At 42.3% G+C, this 20,000-nt stretch overlaps 1 protein-coding gene across 1 annotated transcript in view; it reads left to right on the forward strand.

Moving 5' to 3' along the window:
• Positions 1 to 20,000, forward strand: part of LOC137621997 (glycoprotein-N-acetylgalactosamine 3-beta-galactosyltransferase 1-like) — a 42,722-nt gene that overhangs the window by 7,320 nt on the left and 15,402 nt on the right. The window contains exons 3-5 of the mRNA XM_068352486.1: positions 18,705 to 18,866; positions 19,572 to 19,716; positions 19,950 to 20,000. The exon at positions 19,950 to 20,000 is cut by the window's right edge and continues 65 nt beyond it. Of these exons, the coding sequence (XP_068208587.1) occupies positions 18,705 to 18,866; positions 19,572 to 19,716; positions 19,950 to 20,000 (358 nt within the window). The remainder of the gene's footprint in view (positions 1 to 18,704; positions 18,867 to 19,571; positions 19,717 to 19,949) is intronic.

The raw sequence follows: 20,000 nt of genomic DNA on the forward strand, positions 1-20,000 counted from the left end.
TATCCAAAGATAACCATAGACATCTGCACCCCAAATAGACTTTACCCAGTCTAATCCACTAAGGGGAAGGATAAGTGAGGAGCCCCTACATATCTTTTCACCTTATGGTTCCTTCGTATGTCTTTGGCGCCCCATTCCTTTGTCGCAGCTTCGATCGACTGTTGTGTTGGTTTATTGTGCGCTCTTTATCAGTATAATTTTGAAGATTTTCTTCGTATGATGGCTTCCTCTTCATCATCTAAGTTGAGTCAGTGATATTACAAGAGAATTACTGTCAGGTATCACAGGGTCCTAACCTCCGGAACAACTATCCAAAGTTATCGTGTATAATCAGGGACGTATCAGAAGATAACCATAGATATCTGCACCCCCAATAGACTTTACCTAGTCTAATCCACTAAGGGGAAGGATAAGTGAGGAGCTCCTACATATCTTCTCACCTTGCGGTGCCTTCGTATGTCTTTGGCGCCCCATTCCTTTGTCGCAGCTTCGATCTACTGTTGTGTTGTTTTGTTGTGCACCTTACGGTGCCTTCGTATGTCTTTGGCGCCTCATTCCTTTGTGGCAGCTTCAATCTACTGTTGTGTTGTTTTGTTGTGCGCTCTTTATCAGCTTATTTTGAAGATTTTCTTCGTATGATGGCTTCGTCTTCATCGTCTAAGTTGTATCAGTGATATTACAAGCGAATTACCGTCAGGTATCACAGGGTTCTAACCTCCAGAACGACTATCCGAAGTTATCGTGTATAATCAGGGATGTATCCGAAGATAACCATAGATATTTGCACCCCCAATAGATTTTACCCAGTCTAATCCACTAAGGGGAAGGATAAGTGAGGAGCCCCTACACATCTTCTCACCTTACGGTGCCTTCGTATGTCTTTGGCGACCCATTCCTTTGTCGCAGCTTCGATCTACTGTTGTATTGTTTTGTTGTGCGCTCTTTATCAGCTTATTTTGAAGATTTTTTTCGTATGATGGCTTCCTCTTCATCATCTAACTTGAGCACCAACCTTTCTTTGCAGTTTGCTTTAGCTGTAAATGATTTGGATCCCTTTGAGGAAAGTTATTTAGCTTTTATGATGAGGGAACCAGAGCGCTCCGAGATCAGCAAGCTTGGGTGTCTGGTTTCGTACCTGATCACCCTTATATTTTGTGTTCACTTTAATTATTGTGTAAGTTTTACGTTAGCTAATAGTTATTTAGCATTACGATGCTATGGGCTCCATTTTATGTTTGCATTTATATTACATTTTTGTATTTTATGTTTTTGTTGGTGCGTGTCAGTTTCGGTTAGCCTAGCCTAGAGAGTGGTAACTATCCAGTTGAAGACGGACTCGCCGATGTCGTTTAGCTCTGTCTTACCGGACTCGTTGACAATGGCTTTTCCCTTAGGAGTTTTTTACCTCAGTTATTATAGTTTACTGAGTTATTTTGTCCACTTGTTTGCAATTTGTATATATATATATATATATATATATATATATATATATATATATATATACACATGTATAGATATCCAGATTATTATTACTGTTGTTATCATTCTTACTACCATAACTGGATGGACGTGTCACTATTGATTCCCGAAGGGTTTAATGGGAGACTATGCTGTTTACCGAGTAGTAGGAATCCAGAGAGATTTAGGATTTTAAGAAATGAACTGAATTGAGAATAGAATAACAAGGGATCTATCACGAAAGGATGAACAATATCAAGTTAAGGTCAGATTAATTTGTAGGAAAAGGGCAGCATCAAAGAACTTTCTGTGTAGGACATTAAAATGTCAGTTCTTTGTCTTCTTGGGATTTGCTTTTCATTTTCATTGTTATTGAATGTATTTGGCTGGTCAGGGTTTGATCTGGAAAATGCTGGCTTGTATCAACTAGTTTATTTATAAAAAATCTGACATGTTGTTGTAGATTGTCTGGGCCTTATGGCCTAGAATGGGCTTTTGCAATTATGCAGCTCGTAAAATCTGGCATAAAGCTACTTCTTGCGAGCGGAAATGTAGCATGAAATATTTACTTATAAAATGGAAAACCATTATAAACCAGGTGTGTTTCCACACATCTGGTAAATGCTTGAAATATATTTTATTTACAATAAGGAAACCATTTGTCGTATCTGGATTGATAGTTTACAATATACATGATTTGCTATTAGTGTCTGTTTTGAGGATTAAGTTCCATCGCTCTTGGAATAAATAAATATATCTTCGATGTCTTCCTGTGTTTGCTTAAAGTCAGTTTCATGTCGTCCATGGTGTTCTAGTGACGAGAATATCACTGGGTAATGGATATTACAATACTTTCCCATTCACCCCAAAAAAGAGATTCGGGTGACTGAAGCATCCTCTGGGATGTATGCTGTTTTAAGCCTATCTACCGATACCAAGGTAATTCTGTATTCTACTAACATTTCCTAGCACTTCTATTTTTCTTTTGTATGCAATGAGGCCCCAAGCATACGGGTGACAAGAGGGGTCAGCGTTAATCTTTTCTGACAAAGGTTTATTTGGTACGCTGTAGGTCTGCAGAAATATAAGATTTCCTGGCTGAGGTGTATTTCTTCTATGAACATCTGAGTGTATGGTGGGTTCATTTGGGTCTAAAAATGCTCTTTGGATATCACTAATAACTGTCTGTAGAGTGCCTCCGCCGACGAAGCGCTGAGGGCTGCGTGAGAGACTTTCTAAGTCCTAATAGGACCCATAGTATATCCCTTTTCCACTCTCGCCTCTAAAATATCATGGTGATCACTGCTTCAAAGGAGCAATGGAAATGTGTGACCATGCAGTTAGCTTCTAGGATATACGAAGTTACATAGTTTAATTTCCTTCTGAGGGTGGCAGTGAGGGAACTCCATAGGGCTGATGGGAAATTATCCCCCCTATCCCTATTTATGTATTGGGATACTCCATGTTTGCTGGCTCAGTTGATTAGAGTTTTTGTGTAGCTTTCTGCTTTCTGCTGTTAGACAGGTGTTGCCTACAGCCATCAAGTATTCTGGTTGATGAAAGTGAAAAGGGATCTACATCCCTCAAAGGTGGGTAAGGGTCCCACAATATTTATGTAAATATGGTTGTCTTGAATTCTCCTATCCCTGATTTTATATAGCTTGTGATCTATGATATCTAACAAGGTAGCCATTTGTGAGCCCACTTTTTGATGTCTGTTGTCATTATGTGGGTGGTGGAGCAGCCTGAAGGGTGTGATAAATCGTGAGCGAGGTTGAAAGCCAAATTGAGATAGGGGCAAGGACATCTAGTACTCGTCTAGCAAGCAGTGGTTGTCTTTTTGTGATATATGATAAAAACCTTCCCTGATAGGGCAGTTTTCCTTCCAAATGCTTTGTAGGTCTTTATCGTCCTTCTAGTTTGCTGATTTCTTGTCTTAGGATGTCCCGATTTGGACAGTGTTAATGGTGTTTCTTGAAAGGGCATCTGTGACGTTGTTGGAGGAACTATTCAGATATCTGAGGGTGCAGAAGTAATCGGTGATCTCAGATAATTGCACTGACAAGGAATTTGCCTTTTTTGAAAAGGCATAATTCAAGGGCTGATGTTCTGTTTGCACCACGAATTACCATCACTCAAACATGTATCTAAAATGCCGAATGGCATGGCGGGCTGCCAGTAGTTCTCCGTTGAAAGTGGAGTATTTATGTTCTGCTGGAGATAGATTATTTCTGAAAAATGCTACGTAGTAGGTTGGCCAGGGCACCAGCCACCCATAGAAATACTACCGGTAGATAGCTATGACTGGTCAGACAGTACTACATTGGATCCTTCTCTCTGGTTATGGTTAATTTCCCTTTGCCTACACAGACACAGAATAGTCTTACCTATTCTTTACATAGTCTCCTCTGTCTGCATGCACCTGACAACACTAAGATCATCAAACAATTCTTTTCCTCTCAAGGGGTTAACTACTCCACTTTAATTGTTCAGAGGCCACTTTCCCTTTGGTAAGGGCAGAAGAGACCTTAGCTATGGTAAGCAGCTCTTCTAGGAGGACACTCCAAAATTAAACCATTGTTCTCTAGTCTTGGGTAGTGCCATAGCCTCTGTACCATGGCCTTCCACTGTCTTAGGTTAGATTTTTCTTGCTTGAGGGTATACTCGGGCACACTATTCTATCTTATTTCTCTTCCTCTTGTTTTGTTAAAGTTTTTATAGTGTGTATAGGAAATCTTCCTTTTAATGTTGTTAGTGTTCTTAAAATATTTTATTTTTCCTTGTTTCCTTTCCTAACTGGGCTATTTTCCTTATTGAAGCCCCTTGGCTTATAGCATCTTTTTTGGGCTCAGGCATGTCGTCCTGATGGAAGGTTCCTTTAAGTAACTCCCTAGGGTATATTTGACTACAGTGATATTCCCAGAGAATTTAACTTAAGGTCTCCAGAATTCTAACTCCTGGCGCAAATATCCTTAAAGTTTCCCTTAAGGATATCGCATGATATCAGGGGAAGTGTTCTTGACACGCCACATAGCAATCTGCACCCCGCATAGCGTTTATGCTTCGAGGGGGGAAAGTAGCAAAATAAAAGAGGAGCTGTTAATAAGGTCCCCTTCCTGCGTTACTGTTTGAGTGCTCAGATGGCACCACCATCGCCGCCATCTTTATTCCTCTTTCTGTAGCGAACTCGCTCGGTGATTTTCCCTGTAGCTCTCTCAGTATTTCGGATTTATCATGCAATCTCCAGCTTCTTCTGCCTCTGGAAAGTTGAGTATTTGATCTTTACATTATATAAATTTAGCTCTTGCCGTAGAATAAAAAATTAAGTCAAAATTAAGTTAATTTTTGGCAGAGCTATTGCCTGAAGTGGAGGCGTCTTCGGCGCTGTCGTTCGTAACGCATGAGTTATTTAGTTAGCCAGAACGACTTTCCCGGTATAATAGCATAAATGAAATTAGCTATTTAGTCTTCATTACTAAGAATTAATTATATTATGCCGATTGTATTCGCATTAGCTTCGGGGATTTAGGTAGACGATCTTGTTTATGCTAGGCTTCCTAGCCTAGGCATTTTAGTTTACTTTCATGCATGATATAACAAGCATTCCTGGTGTTATTAAATTCAAATGAAGATAGGCAATTTATACATGTAAGATATATCGATTGCATATAAATATTTCCTCTTCTGAGATAGTATACGAGAGAGCTTCGATGATTTAGGTAATTGATCTCACTGTCACTAGGCTGATAGCCTAGTGGCTTTAGTATACTTTCATACATACACCCCGGTTACCCTCGTGTATAGGGTAATCCCTCTTTCCCTCTGAGCGTAGCCACAACCCTAGTTGGTCTGCCTCGAGTTGTCATTCAGGCAGGACTAGGCTAGGGTTTTTCTGCCCCTTCCTTAGCTGCAGATGGTGAGCTTTGGGTTTAGGGCAGAACCTCAGAGTACATAGTCTTGTGCCGGCAGCTGATCGGTAGAGTGAATGAGTTTCACCTTTCGGTTTATGTTGTCGGCATAGGAGGCTAAGCCTTCCTAGATTGCACGTGAAGGGGTCATATGATTTACCCCCTTCTCCCTGCGGTCTAGTAAACTAGTCCAGTGCTTGCAGACCCTAGGCTGAAGAATAGTTATTCTTCAGCTGCCTAGGATGGCGCCGGCACTGGAACTCTGTTTCTCTCTTGTTTAAGGGTGGCGGCTACATGGCTGCCGGCCCCTTTACTGTATTGGCAGACCCTAGGCTGGAGAATAGATTTCCATCACCTACTTTAGGATGACGCCGATACTGAAACAGAGCCTCCTTAGGGTGTGGTAGGACCGGCAACCTGCCGGCTCCTCTCACACCCTATACAGGACCCTTTTCCCTCCCCCCTCTGTCCTTTAGTGATGGCCTAACTATCACAACCCTTTGGCCGTCGTCCTGCAATCTCACCACTTGCCGGCAGGTTGTAGGGCCGGCTCGGTCTTCTACTTGTATGGCCTAGTCGCTTAGCTTTCCCTTCGGACACAAGCTTCGGGATAGCTGTGTCGGCGGGACCAGCTGCCGGCAGAAGATCCTCTCTTGGAGTGCCATTCACAACCTGTGTCCGGCAGTGACTGATAATGGAGGTGGATGGGTGGAAGCCTTAATATCGAATATTCTCCCCTCCCATTTGAACCCTCATTCCGGAGGAAGGAAGTGAGACAGTGCTCTTACAACATCCTTCACTCTTTGCTTTCTCTCTCTCTATCGGCTAGTGCCGCCAGGTACTAACCTAACTGGCGGGTGCCGGCCACTACCCTAGCCGGCAAGATGCTGGCTAGATTTGTGTGCCGATAGCCAATGATCCGCTGACACAACTGACTTAGCTGGCAAGAGCCGGCTGAGTTCTAACTACCGGCCACCACCCTGTCACATAAAATGCTGACTGGGCTAGTGTGCCGACAGCTGGTGACTTGCCGGCAATCCGGCGGGCCGCCGGCTACCATTCCAGTCGATGTTGTGCCAGTTGAACTGTGCCCTAGGTGCTAACCTTGCTGGCAACATGCTGGCTACAACTGCAGTATATGTCTATACACTAGCCAGTATATTTGCAGTATAGATCATACTGCAAACAGAAAACTATGGTATAAAAGTACACAGTAGTTAAATTTCCAACATACTCTGTTGAGACCACATAAGATAAGGAAAGGAATTCTTTTTTGATATACTGATAGATGATCAGTTACCAATGACTCCCATTATTAATCTTTTGGAAGGTGGTGTTAAGTTACACGCATCTATCCTTATAGGCTAGATTCTTCTAATGGGCCTCCTGAGGAGGATAACCCTAGGCTTAATTTTGAGGGAGGTCACAGCAATTGGCTGGGCAGGAAACACACGTATGTGTTTTTCCTAATTAATTTCTAGCTTATCTATCCTAAGCTATAAGCAATAAAATAAAATGGAAAATATTATTGATAATATTTATTAGTTTATCTAGTGAGATGAACTACCTTATACTCATTTTATTTTCCTTTCTTTACATGAGGACCATGTGAAGTGCCGCAGCATCTTCTGCAACGTCCGCAACAGAAACTTCTGCGGCCACGAGGAATGTAGGACGCACTCCCATTGTTCCATCACCAAGGGACCTCTCAAATATTGGGACCCCCAGGTATGTAATGTGTGCAAAGCCTTGGTTAGTGAGGCCTTTGAAGACCCCAAGACAACGGAGTCAAGGGATGCAGCTCAGAGTAAGCTGCGTAGATGTGTTCGTGGCTTCCAGAAAAATGCCACGGGGCCTTACATCCCGAACGAGTGTATGAGGGCCTATCTATTCCCCAAAGCATCTGTGGATGCTGTTATTCCACAGCCTCACCCTGAGATCCCTTGTGTCCAGATTTCCGTAGATACGGATGTCTCGGATGCGATGAAGACATCCATCTAGACGACGAGAGGATGTCAGAGGTGTCAGAAGACACCGAAAAGGACCTTCTTGCTGAAGGTCAGGAAGAGGAGTCAACGTTGGCTTCAGAGACGGAAGAGGATGAAGTCGAAACGGTGTCTGTTTCGTCGGTTCCAGCCCCAGAACCAGTGCCCTCTACGTCCTCCGCTCCTCCACCTGATACGTCAGATAAGACCCTGTCTGCCATCATGGCCATGATGGAGACGTTCCAAAAGAGGAGTAAAGAAAGGGAAGCTGCACTAAGGAAGGAGATTCATCTGCTTGCATAGTTCCATGGGTCTCATAAGAGACTCAATGTCAAGGATCTTCCCTCGTGCTCTGAGGTAAACCCATGGAGGCATGCTGAGTACATGCCCATCACGAATGGGAAGATCTTCATCTCAGAAAAGCTAGGAGCTGTCCTTATCGAGGACATCGAGCTCTGGTCCAGCTTCGATTCCTTTCCTGACTGCTTCGTTCGTCTAAAGGCGGAACCTGTATCCAAAGAGGAGACAGAGACGAAGGAGGTCATAGTGCTTGACCATACAAAGGCTCAAGCTTTGTTGGCCAGCAGTCTAAAGGACAGGGGCTTCACTAATTCTAAGGTGCCAGCCCTGAGTAAGAAACACCCTTCCTTTCTTGCTCCAGCGACAATGGCCTTTCCCTTTGCGGAGAAGAGGTTCAAGGCGGTGATCAAGGCAGTGGAAGCTGGGAAACCTTGCCCTACACTCGAGGAGTGTAGGCCCCTTTCCCTAGCCCTGCCTACAGATCACAAGGACTGGAAGGATATTCAGCTTTCCTTCTCAGTCGGGAAGCTGGAGGCGGATATCCCTGGACGTCAGTTCAGCAAAAACTTCCCCAAGTTGTCTGATTTTCTCCTGCGTAGGGAGCAGGAGACGAAGGTTTGCTGCCTCTCTGTCCCTCCAGATTACTTTGGAGGCAATGGCCAGTGAACATAGGTCCCCAGATATATTCATGGTCGTGGCCAAAACACATTTGGCAACCCTGATTAAAGACTTTTATTATTATTATTATTATTACTTACTAAGCTACAACCCTAGTTGGAAAAGCAGTATGCTATAAGCCCAGGGGCTCCAACAGGGAAAATAGCTCAGTGCGGAAAGGAAAAAAGGAAAATAAAATATTCTAAGAAGAGTAACAACAATAAATATCTCCTATATAAACTATAAAAACTTTAACAAAACAAGAGGAAGAGAAATAAGATAGGAGAGTGTGCTCGAGTGTACCCTCAAGCAAGAGAACTCTAACCCAAGACAGTGAAAGGCCATGGTACAGAGGCTATGGCACTACCTAAGACTAGAGAACAGTGGTTTGATTTTGGAGTGTCCTTCTCCTAGAAGAGCTGCTTACCATAGCTAAAGAGTCTCTTCTACCCTTACCAAGAGGAAAGTGGCACTGAACAATTACAGTGCAGTAACCCCTTGGGTGATGAAGAATTGTTTGGTAATCTGTGTTGTCAGGTGTATGAGGATAGAGGAGAATATGTAAAGAATATGCCAGACTATTCAGTGTGTATGTAGGCAAAGGGAAAATGAACCGTAACCAGAGAGGAGGATCCAATGTAGTACTGTCTGGCCAGTCAAAAGACCCCATAACTCTCTAGCGGTAGTATCTCAACGGGTGGCTGGTGCCCTGGCCAACCTACTACCTACGGCTTTGTTAGGGCTAGAAGGGCTTGCAGGGAGTTCGTGTTTGCCTCGGCAGCGGTAAGACATGAACCCAGGAAGTTGATATCTTCCAATATCTGGGGGAAGGACCTCTTCCTGAATGAAGGGGTCAAGGAGATAGTCAACAAGGCTGCCACGGAGAACAGGAATCTTCTCAAGAAGTGGGGTATGTCAGCAAAAAGGAAGTCTTCCCCGGATGAGGGTCACCAACCAAAACGGAAGACAAAGAGGCCAAGGTTGCCCTCTTGCCCTGCAAGACAACAACAGCAACTTCCCATGATCGCGGTGCCCCAGATGGTGGTACAGCCCCAACCCACCTACCAGATGGTACCCCAGCAGGTGGTGAATCAGTCACCAGCCTTCACTCCTGCCTATGAGAGGCAGACCACTACCTTTTGCCCTAAAGGTAGAGGGTCAAGTAGAGGTTCCTCTAGACGTCCCTCGAGTGGTGAATCAGTCACCAGCCTTCACTCCTGCCTATGAGACGCAGACCACTACCTTTCGCCCTAAAGGTAGAGGGTCAAGTAGAGGTTCCTCTAGACGTCCCTCGAGAGGAAGAAGGGGTAGGGGAGGACGCGGTCAAGAAGGCAAGCCCTCCGGACACCAGAAGCAATGAGATGCTTCCGGTAGGAGGAAGACTCCGACTATTCCGGGATCGCTGGACCTTCGATCCCTGGGCTCACAGCCTAATCAAGAACGGACTAGGTTAGAGCTGGAAGACAGCTCCACCATCATTTCCTCATTTCTTCCAACACTCCACCCCCGTTCTGAAAGAATATACCCATGAACTCTTGAGCAAAGTCCATCAAATTCCAAGGAAGGCTGTTTTGTGTTCCCAAGAAGGACTCAGACAAACTCAGAGTCATTCTGGATTTGTCGCCACTCAACAAGTTCATAGAAAACGACGAGTTCAGGATGCTGACCCTTCAACACATAAGGACCCTATTGCCCAAAAGGGCATACACAGTCTCCATAGATATGGCAGATGCCTATTGGCACATTCCGATCAATTGTCAACTTTCCTCCTACCTAGGATTCAGGCTACAAAAGAGAAAGTACGTTTTCAGAGCCATGCCCTTCGGACTAAACATAGCCCCAAGGATCTTCACGAAGCTTGCAGAGGGAGTCGTTCAACAACTATGCCTAGAAGGTGTCCAGGTGATGACCTACCTGGACGATTGGCTGGTGTGGGCAGCATCCGAGACGAAATTCATGCAAGCATCCAAGAAAGTAATCCAGTTCCTGGAACATCTGGGATTCAAGATCAACACCAAAAGTCTCGACTATCTCCAGCTCAGAAGTTTCAATGGCTAGGTATACATTGGAACTTACAGTCACATCGCCTCTCCATTCCATTAAAGATGAGAGAGACAGCGGGATCTGTCAAGAGACTACTAAAGTCCGACAGGATATCAAGACGCCAACAGGAGAGAGTGCTGGGCTCCCTTCAGTTTGCATCAGTGACAGACCCAGTGCTAAGAGCGCAGGTAAAAGATGCATCAGGAGTCTGGAGAAGATACGCATCAAACGCTCAAAGAGATCTAATAAGACCAATGCCGATCCGACTACGATCACTTCTCAAGCAATGGTCATAGGCCAAGAACCTGAAGAGGTCAGTGCCTCTGCAGCCACCTCCACCCTCAGTCATCATCCACACGGATGCATCATTGGAAGGATGGGGAAGTCACTCTCATCAACGGAAAGTTCAGGGAACTTGGTCCTCTCTATTCAAGACCTTCCACATCAACATTTTGGAGGCCATGGCAGTCTTTCTCACACTGAAGAAATTGTCCCCTCGCCCTTCAGTCCACATAAGACTGATTCTGGACAGCAAGGTGATAATGAGATGCCTGAATCATCAAGGCTCGAGATCACCTCAACTCAACCAAGTAATGTTGGCCATCTTCCGCTTAGCGGAAAAGAAGAGATGGCACTTATCAGCAGTTCACCTTCAAGGTTTCCGCAATGTGATGGTGGACGCTCTATCCAGACTAACGCCGATAGAGTCAGAATGGTCCCTAGACGCAAGATCATTCTCCTTCATCTTACATCAAGTCCCGGAACTGCAGATCGACCTCTTCGCGACGAGCAACAACAAGAAACTTCCTTGATACGTGGCCCCATATGAGGACCCTCTAGCGGAAGCAGTGGATGCCATTTCCCTCGACTGGAACAGATGGACCAGGATTTATCTGTTCCCTCCAACCAACCTGCTGATGAAGGTCCTCAACAAGCTGAGAACTTTTCAAGGAACAGCAGCCCTAGTGGCTCCCAAGTGGCCCCGGAGCAACTGGTTCCCTCTAGTATTGGAATTGCAGCCGAGACTGATTCCTCGGCCAGACCCAGTTCTGATTCGACAAGTACAGAAGTCGACTGTCTTTGCTTCATTACGGAAAACCCAAGACCTTCATCTCATGATTTTCTCTCCTTAGCAGTAAGGAAAAGGTTTGGGATCTCGAAAGAAAGTATAGACTTCTTAGAGAAATATAAGTCTAAATCTACCAGAAGGCAATATGAGTCGTCTTGGAAGAAGGGGGTTGCTTTTGTCAAGGCAAGAAAACCAAAAGAAATCTCAACAGATTTCTGTTTATTTTTCTTTATTCATCTTCATGAACAAGGTTTAGTAGCCAACACGATAACTATGTGTAAATCTGCCTTGACTAGACCCTTGCTTTACGCGTTCCAAGTAGACTTTTCTAATGAAATCTTTAACAAGATCCCTAAGGCCTGTGCTAAGCTTAGGCCTGCAGCACCTCCAAAGCCCATTTCATGGTCCTTGGATAAGGTACTACACTTTGCCTCGATATTGGACAACAAGAATTGCTCTCTGAAACATTTGACTCAAAAAGTTATATTCTTGTTTGCTATAACCTCAGGGGCTAGAGTTAGTGAGATAGTGGCCCTTTCTCGGGAAGAGGGCCATATCCAGTTCACTGAAGTGGGAGAATTGAGTCTCTTCCCTGACCCTGACCCAACGTTTCTTGCTAAGAACGAGCTACCCACCAAGAGGTGGGGTCCCTGGAGAATCTGCCCTCTGAAGGAAGATGTCTCGCTGTGTCCAGTGGAGTGTCTAAAGGTCTATCTTCGTAGAACTTCAGACTTCAGGGGAGGACAGCTCTTTAAAGGAGAAACATCGGGCTCAAACTTATCCCTGAAACAACTAAGAGCGAAGATCACCTACTTCATTCGCATAGCGGATCCTGACAGTGCACACGCAGGTCATGATCCTAGGAAAATTGCTTCGTCGTTAAATTTTTTTCAGCTCATGGATTTCGAGCGTCTTCGCTCGTATACTGGATGGAAGTCATCCAGAGTGTTTGCAAGCACTACGCGAAGCAAGTGCAAGAATTAAAGAGACACGTGGTGGCGGCAGGTAGTGTACTAAAACCTGTCGCTTAGTGCTGCGAGGAACAGTGAATTAATTGGGACTAAAATTCTATAGGGTTTACATGTTGGCACATTACAGTGCAATATGGTAAATGAAATGTCATCAAGGTGACATTATGGACTGTTCCAGTGTCTGAAGGTGAAGAAAAATAGACTTAACACTAGCGCTGTGTGTTTTTTATACAAGTGCAAATAGACAGACTTTCTCAGAAAAGTATTAGAAAATTATTGAATTTTCAATTGAGTGTCATGAACTTTTGTTTTCAGAATAAAACAAGTATTTCTGATCTAGCCTGTATTTTCTATGTTTACTAAATTTTATTCGCTTGCATTTTTTATGTTATTATGAAATGTATGCTGAATTACTATTTATTGATTGCCAATAAATGTCTAATTGTTTTTATGCGTCTTACTTCGCCCCAAACATATAAATAAAGTTATGTATGAACATTACTTTTTTATTCCTTATTATTCTGCATAATAACATTGAACAACTGTAGTAACTTTGTTCCTAAATGTATACAAACCTTTTCTGTCCATGCTTACCTTGTGTCGACATGGATATAAACTTATCTGTTGTGGTATACAGCTGAGCTGATATACCTTAGATGCCATGGTGGCTTATGTGAACCTTTGTTCGTTTTGAAAATACAAACTTTGACTAAAGGCATACAGCGAGACCTGTATGCCCCCTTTGGATGCTAGGTTGGTCATATGAAATATGCAAACTTCGAGACTTTTTCCCGAGTCTAGGATGACTCTTCCCTGTAGGGGGCAGGAAGCACTAACATAGTTCATGATTAGAAGCAATGACGTATAACGGTAACGTCATAGGTCTCTAAGGTCTAGGTGACCTAGGAAATATTGTCTTGAGGTTAAGGCACGATTGGAAAATCCATGGATACATTAATGCTCTGGTAAACTTCCATCAGGACGACATGGCCTGAGCCCAAAAAACGGATTTTGAGCGAAACGAAAAATCTATTTTTGGGTGAGATCTTTTTTGGGTGAGATAGCCATGGCGGCGATGGTGGCACCATCTGAGCACTCAAACAGTAACGGAGGAAGGAAACCTTATGAACGTCTCCTCTTTTATTTTGCCACTTTTCCCCCTCGAAGCGTAAACGCTATGCGGGGTGCAGATTGCTATGTGGCGTGTCAAGAATACGTCCCCTGATATTATGCGATATCCTTAAGGGAAACTTTAAGGATATTCATGCCAGGAGTTAGAATTCTGGAGACCTTAAGTTAAATTCTCTGGGAATATCACTGCAGTCAAATATACCCTAGGAAGCTACTTAAAGGAACCTTACATCAGGACGACATGGCTATCTCCCCCAAAAATAGATTTTTTGCTTCGCTCAAGATCCGTTACTTTTCAAACTAGGGTTGTAGCCTAGCAAATAATAAAGATAATGATAATAATCAATAGCTGTTGCCTGTACCTGCTCGAATACTACACCCACTGTTGCGCTACTTGCTTCCATTGTCATGGTAAGGGACCTTTTGGAGAGAGGAAATACTAGTGTTACATAAGAACTAAGCTATTTTTTTGGGGCTTTTTGAAATCTCTTTTATTGCTTTATCTGACCAGGAGAATGTTCTGGGTTTTCTTTTTAAACATTGGTATAAGGGAGACATGATTCTAGCAGGTTGGGAATAAAACAGTGATAGTAATTTAACTTCCAGCAAATTCCTGGCCTTGCGAAATTGTCAACGGCTTGGATCTTCTTTAGGAGGTGTTGACACTGTACCAATCGTGTGTCACACAATCGTGCATAGTAACGACATTTTTCTCTTTTGTATATATTATCCTTTGTATCTTCGCTCTCCTTTCGCACTGACAGCGATCTGTATCAACCTGTCTGTTTTTCTTATCGTAACTGTTAACAGAACCGGTTGCCGGTTGGACATGAAATAGCCTGGTGTATATTTTGTGACCTTCTTGGCCGGACTTGATGTATATATAAACTGGATGTTCTGTAATAAACTCACTCAGTTGCTTTCATCCCGCTTTTGAGTCACAACCTACTCTTGGCTCGTCACATTGGTGACCCCGGAGTGACTTGCTCCTCCCACCGCCCCCCCCCCCCCCCCCACTGTTACTATGACGCCCTCAAGACATACCTGCTGCGGCAGTACACACAGTCGCCAGCCGCCTGTATAGCAAAGCTTTTTCAGCTCTCTCAACATCCATTGGGGGATCAAAGGGCTTCGCTCGCCCTCAGGGAAATGACCAGTATCACTCGCCTGCAACCTGCCGCAGACGGCTCTCCTCATGAGGTGAACCTACTTCGTGCCCTTTGGGTACGCCGTTTACCCGAACCTGTACGCGCTGCCATACCCGATGTCGATAGTTTACCCATAAAGGACTGATGACCAAAGCTGCCGCCCATCTGATGACCTCCATCAACGCCTCCACTCCTGACAAAGAGGACACCTATTCAACGTCAACCGAAGCTGACGTGAATGCCGTAGGACACACACCCCTACCCCGTGACGAGCCGGAGCGGCGACAAAGCCACCCATCACCCACCACTCGCTCGCGCCCCAACCAACGACTTCTACAGCCACTTACTGCCGCCCATTGGCCGCAGTTTTGCTACTACCATTCCAGACTCGGGGCTGCCGCAAAGCAATGTATAGTATGTCATTTTTAGGGGAGGAGCCTTGTACCAACCGTCAGTCACATGATCGTACATAGTAATGACATTTTTCTTTTTTGTATATATTATCCTTTGTATCTTCGCTCTCCCCTGACACTGACAGCGATCTGTATCAACCTGTCTGTTTTTCTTATCGTAACTGTTAACAGAACCGGTTGCCGGTTGGACATGAAATAGCCTGTTGTATATTTTGTGACCTTCTTGGCCGGACTTGATGTATATATAAACTGGATGTTCTGTAATAAACTCACTTAGTTGCTTTCATCCTGCTTTTGAGTCACAACCTACTCTTGGCTCGTCACAACACTATTAGGACTTATTTGACCGAGAAATTCTACTTCATTTTTCGATTATTCACACTTTTCTTGTCAAAAAATTAACCCATCGTTGCTCTTTCTTGATAACTTGTTTTATGTTCTTGATATACTGTTTATAGCTGAAAATCAGAATGTCGTCGACGTAAATGACGCAGCAGGGTACTTCAACGAGTATGTTGTCCATAAGATGTTGAAGGGTAGCACCTTCATTTCGAAGGCCGAAACAGCTTTAGTTAAAAGTATGTCCCGAAGGTGTTAATAATTGCTGTCTTTTGCTACAGGTACTTGATAATACCTCTTCAGGAGATCCATTTTCAAGAATACCCTTACCCCCTCGAGTAAGTTAGTTATGTCCTCGTTGTTAGGTAGAGGATGCCTTTCTGGTTCTGTTTCGAAGTTAAGTTGCCGTTAGTCCCTGAAAGACTGCCATATTCCCTCAGTATCATGAAAAATATTCGAAAACAATTATTTAAAAACAGTTATTTGAAAAGAAGTATTCATCAAACAGTTATTCGAACAGAAAATTTTTGGAAATAAAATTTCTCTAATAGGCAATTGTGATAATAAACTCAATTGGTGGCAAGGACATCATTTCCTCGGAATATTTCAGCCCTTCAAAGATTGCCGAATACATTTTAAGTGAAAAATGCAAGCCTATTATTAAAATTGATGGTTTTTATTAGCGAAACACACAAATTGATACCGAGATATGTTGGAAGTGCAATAAATTTGCATCTTATTAAAAACGAAATGCAATTCCTAATGACGGTGAAGTGATTAAAGTGAACGTTTATAAGTAGGTGGGATATTTAAAACAGTACCTCAGCTATTTGAATAATTATAAATAACACATGCTGTGAAGAGTAACTTTGCCATTCTGGTAGTCTATGCTTTAATTCCAGATAAAATGGCAGAAACTTACAGAACATATTTTGCTCAAATTAAGTCCATGGTTCCAAATTTACAATTTTCAACTGTAACGTCAGATTTGAACTTGTAATAATTACTGCTGTAAAAGAATGTTGTTAGTCCTTTGAAATTTGGCTTAAATGAAAGGCTTAAAACAATTGGTGGCAATCTTTAACGTGTATTCAGTAGTGTAGAATGATTTTCATCATGAACATGTTTTAATAAATAGATTTGTATTTCCAATAATTATCTTATCTTTTGTGTGCTTTTTTTTATCATTATTACAGTTTTTTTTTAATAAAGAATTTTCCGTTTCGAATAATTATCGTTTCATATAATTGTCCCTCTGAATAACTTTCATTTAGACAATTTTCCATTCGAATAAAGGTTTCCGAAGGTTTGTTTTTGAATAATAGTTTTCGAAAAATTATATTCGAACAATGTTCACATAATCGGGCCTTCTCCTTCAGACATCATGAGGAGGGGAGTATATTCCTGACTGTTCCATGTCCTGGAATAGTTGTTTTGTATGGGCTACTTTACCTTGAGCCAGCCATATGAAACATGCATGTACTAAGGGTCCCTCTGTGACGATATGATTTTTACCGTGATGTTTTGTATGGTGCGTGGGGTGATGCTGAAAGTCATGCTTGAATAATCTAGGAAACTCCTAAAGGAAACAAGAGATTTCTAGTTGCAACGTGGAGCCTGTTGCTGGCTGGATATGACTACCAGCATGCCATGTGACTTCAGGAAATCTTCTCCAAGAAGTGCGGAGGCGAGGTCTACAGTGATGAATGTTCAACTGTATGGTTTGTTGGTGAGTGCCACTTCCCTGTTTCTGGTTCCATACATCTTTAGCAACACTCTTTTAGTGGTAGACACAGGGAGGTTGCTGTGGGGGTTAGATTGAATTGTTTGTTTTGGTTGGCTGGGACAAAGAATTTGCACGCACCTGTAACGATGGGGAATTCCGTATCGGGAATTTTACAGGCCTTGTAGAAACCCTTAAAGGACGTTTTCCACTTTTTGAAAGAAAACCAGTGAAAGACATGCTTGTTTCCCTGTAAGAGTCAACCATTCTAGTCATACTGGTGGTTATTTAATCTGCACGCTACTTCAGTCCTGTTGCAAGTTTTTTGGCAGTAGGTACCCTTGCTTGGACTTTCGAGCCTCACTCCCAAATCTACAGTGGAAGAAAAAAGGCCTTTTGGCTTGCCTAGCTGTATTCTCTGTCGAGGTGGCGTATTGAGGAAACACGTGTTGTTCCTTGAATGGTGGCTGAGTGGGCTGTACAGATGAACCTCATGTACCATTTGTATGAAATCCTTGAGGAGGCGATGATGCATTGGGATTGCTGCAAATTTTTCCTGGTAACTTCTGTAGGAGAGCTTTATGTACCAAGTCCAGTGTCATCTCTTTTTGTTTGTCAGTGGAAGGTATTGTTACTATCCGTTAAGGTTACCTATAGTTTTGCAATGGCTACTGAACTCTTATTGCTATTCTTTTGTTGTCCAGAAATGTTCTGGCTCTGAAGATTGGAGGCATATTGAAAGATGACCTTGGTACGAGATTTAGAGTTGTGTATGGCTCGGCTAACCACTCTGCCATTTGTTCAAAGATGTTATCAAGTAGGAATTCGAGAACAGCATCAGCTTTTCATGTTGCCGATGCGATCGTTTCCACCTTAAAGTCCTGGTTGTGCGCTGTGAAAAGAGGTAGGCGGAAGGAGTTGGAATCGTTAGTTTTGTTTGGAAAGTTGGTGGTGTCAGGCATCTTTGGTCAACCTGTGGTCACCAATTTGCTGGTCACAATTTGGACAGAAATGCTGATTAGTATCAACCATGTTATTTACACAGAAATCTGGAATAAAGATACTTCCTGCGAGCGGAAAGGTATCACGAAATGCACACCTGGTAAACTCTGGAAATATATTCTATTTTCAGGAACAAATTTATTTGAAACATCTTAATTGAAAAGTTACCCTGTTCAATATTCGATATTAATTTATGTTTTATAGATAAAGCGCCATCATTCCTGGAATAAACAAAAATCTCTTCAATGTCATCTTGTGTTTGTTATATGTCCATTTTCATGATGTCCATGGGAGAAGTCATGCTTTAGTGACCAGAATATTGTTGGGAGACGCTGGGTAACAGTTCTTACTGAAAATTGTATCCTTTTCAGATGGATGCAATTCAAATTTTAATCAATTCATGTATTTTATTTTCCAATTTAACAACTTTAAAACCCAATGAAATGATTCTCTGTCAACTTTGAAAGGAGACAAATGAGTGAAAAAGAAGAGCAAAGTCGAAATTATTAATTGTAAATAATGTCGAAAACTCAAAATAATAAAAGTTCTAATACCAGGCATCAAGTTATCATTCGAAAGGAGGAAAGCAGGCAAGGATAATAGGAGCTCTCTCTTGTGCTGGGTCCTGGCACACAAGAAACACACAGACGGAGCTCTGGCCATTAAAAATACTTGGGGGAAGCGATGCGATAAGCTCCTTTTCTTTGGTGATGTTAACAGTAAGTATCCTCTTTTACGCTATTGTTATTTTACTATAGATTTCAACTGGGCCTTACGACACAGTTGACTTTCCCCTTTTATTCAACCTAGCGGTAAGAGATATGGAGAAGCCTAATAGGAAAAGATGAAAGGTCTATTTTTTTCTATAACAGTCTGAAAAAAAATCTTGAGTGGGAATTGCTGACGAGAGAGAGACATATTTTTAGGCTATTGGTATTGCTTTGGAAAACAAGTCGTCAGAGAAGGATTCTACAATATATATATATATATATATATATATATATATATATATATATATATATATATATATATATATATATATGTTGTACAGTTTTATATACGTGAACTTTTGAACTTTACTTGATATTGGATTCTGTAACTATCAATACTGCGATTTGTCATAACCAAAACTCATTTATTTCAATCTGATGACTCATCATTTTTTATTGTTATCTTTGTCTCATTTACTTGATTCCTGTCCCATTTTCTCTACCTAATGAACTTTTCAACTTCACTTCTTTGACCACATCTACCTCAAAGTTTTACCTCTCACTAAAAATAATTCCTTAAGACCACCATAATGAACTGGGACTCTGTGTTCGCATACATTCTCTTTATAATAACGATAATAATTATCATCATCATACTGATAACTAAAATTATATTGATGAAAAATTTTCAATGGGGAACTTTGTTGTCCACAGATACGGGATTGGATGCAGTGGAGTTAGATGGTGTCAAAGAAAATGATAGGAGATTCTTGTGGGGAAAGACTCGGGAATCACTAAAGTACTTACACGATCATTACATTGATGAATTTCAATGGTTCTACAAAGCCGATGTTGATACGTAAGTCATTGGTTCTACTTGAGAATTAAGAATCCCGAATAACTGAAGGTAAGGTAGGCTATAGAAAACAGATCATAGGGTGATCCAGATGAATTTGTAGTCTTATGAGGATATATTATTTTATTTTGTTTAATTTGGCCAAGCAATTTAGGCACCCTGACGGACTCTTCATCAATCTCTGTTTTATCCCAAATGAATACAGCTTTCATGTTAATTTAATATTTTGTTTCCAGTTACACCGTTGTAGAAAACTTGAGGTACGTTTTGACGCCGTATGATCCGGA

Source organism: Palaemon carinicauda, chromosome 28 (assembly GCF_036898095.1).
Source record: "Palaemon carinicauda isolate YSFRI2023 chromosome 28, ASM3689809v2, whole genome shotgun sequence".
NCBI classification, from domain to species: Eukaryota; Metazoa; Arthropoda; class Malacostraca; order Decapoda; family Palaemonidae; genus Palaemon; species Palaemon carinicauda.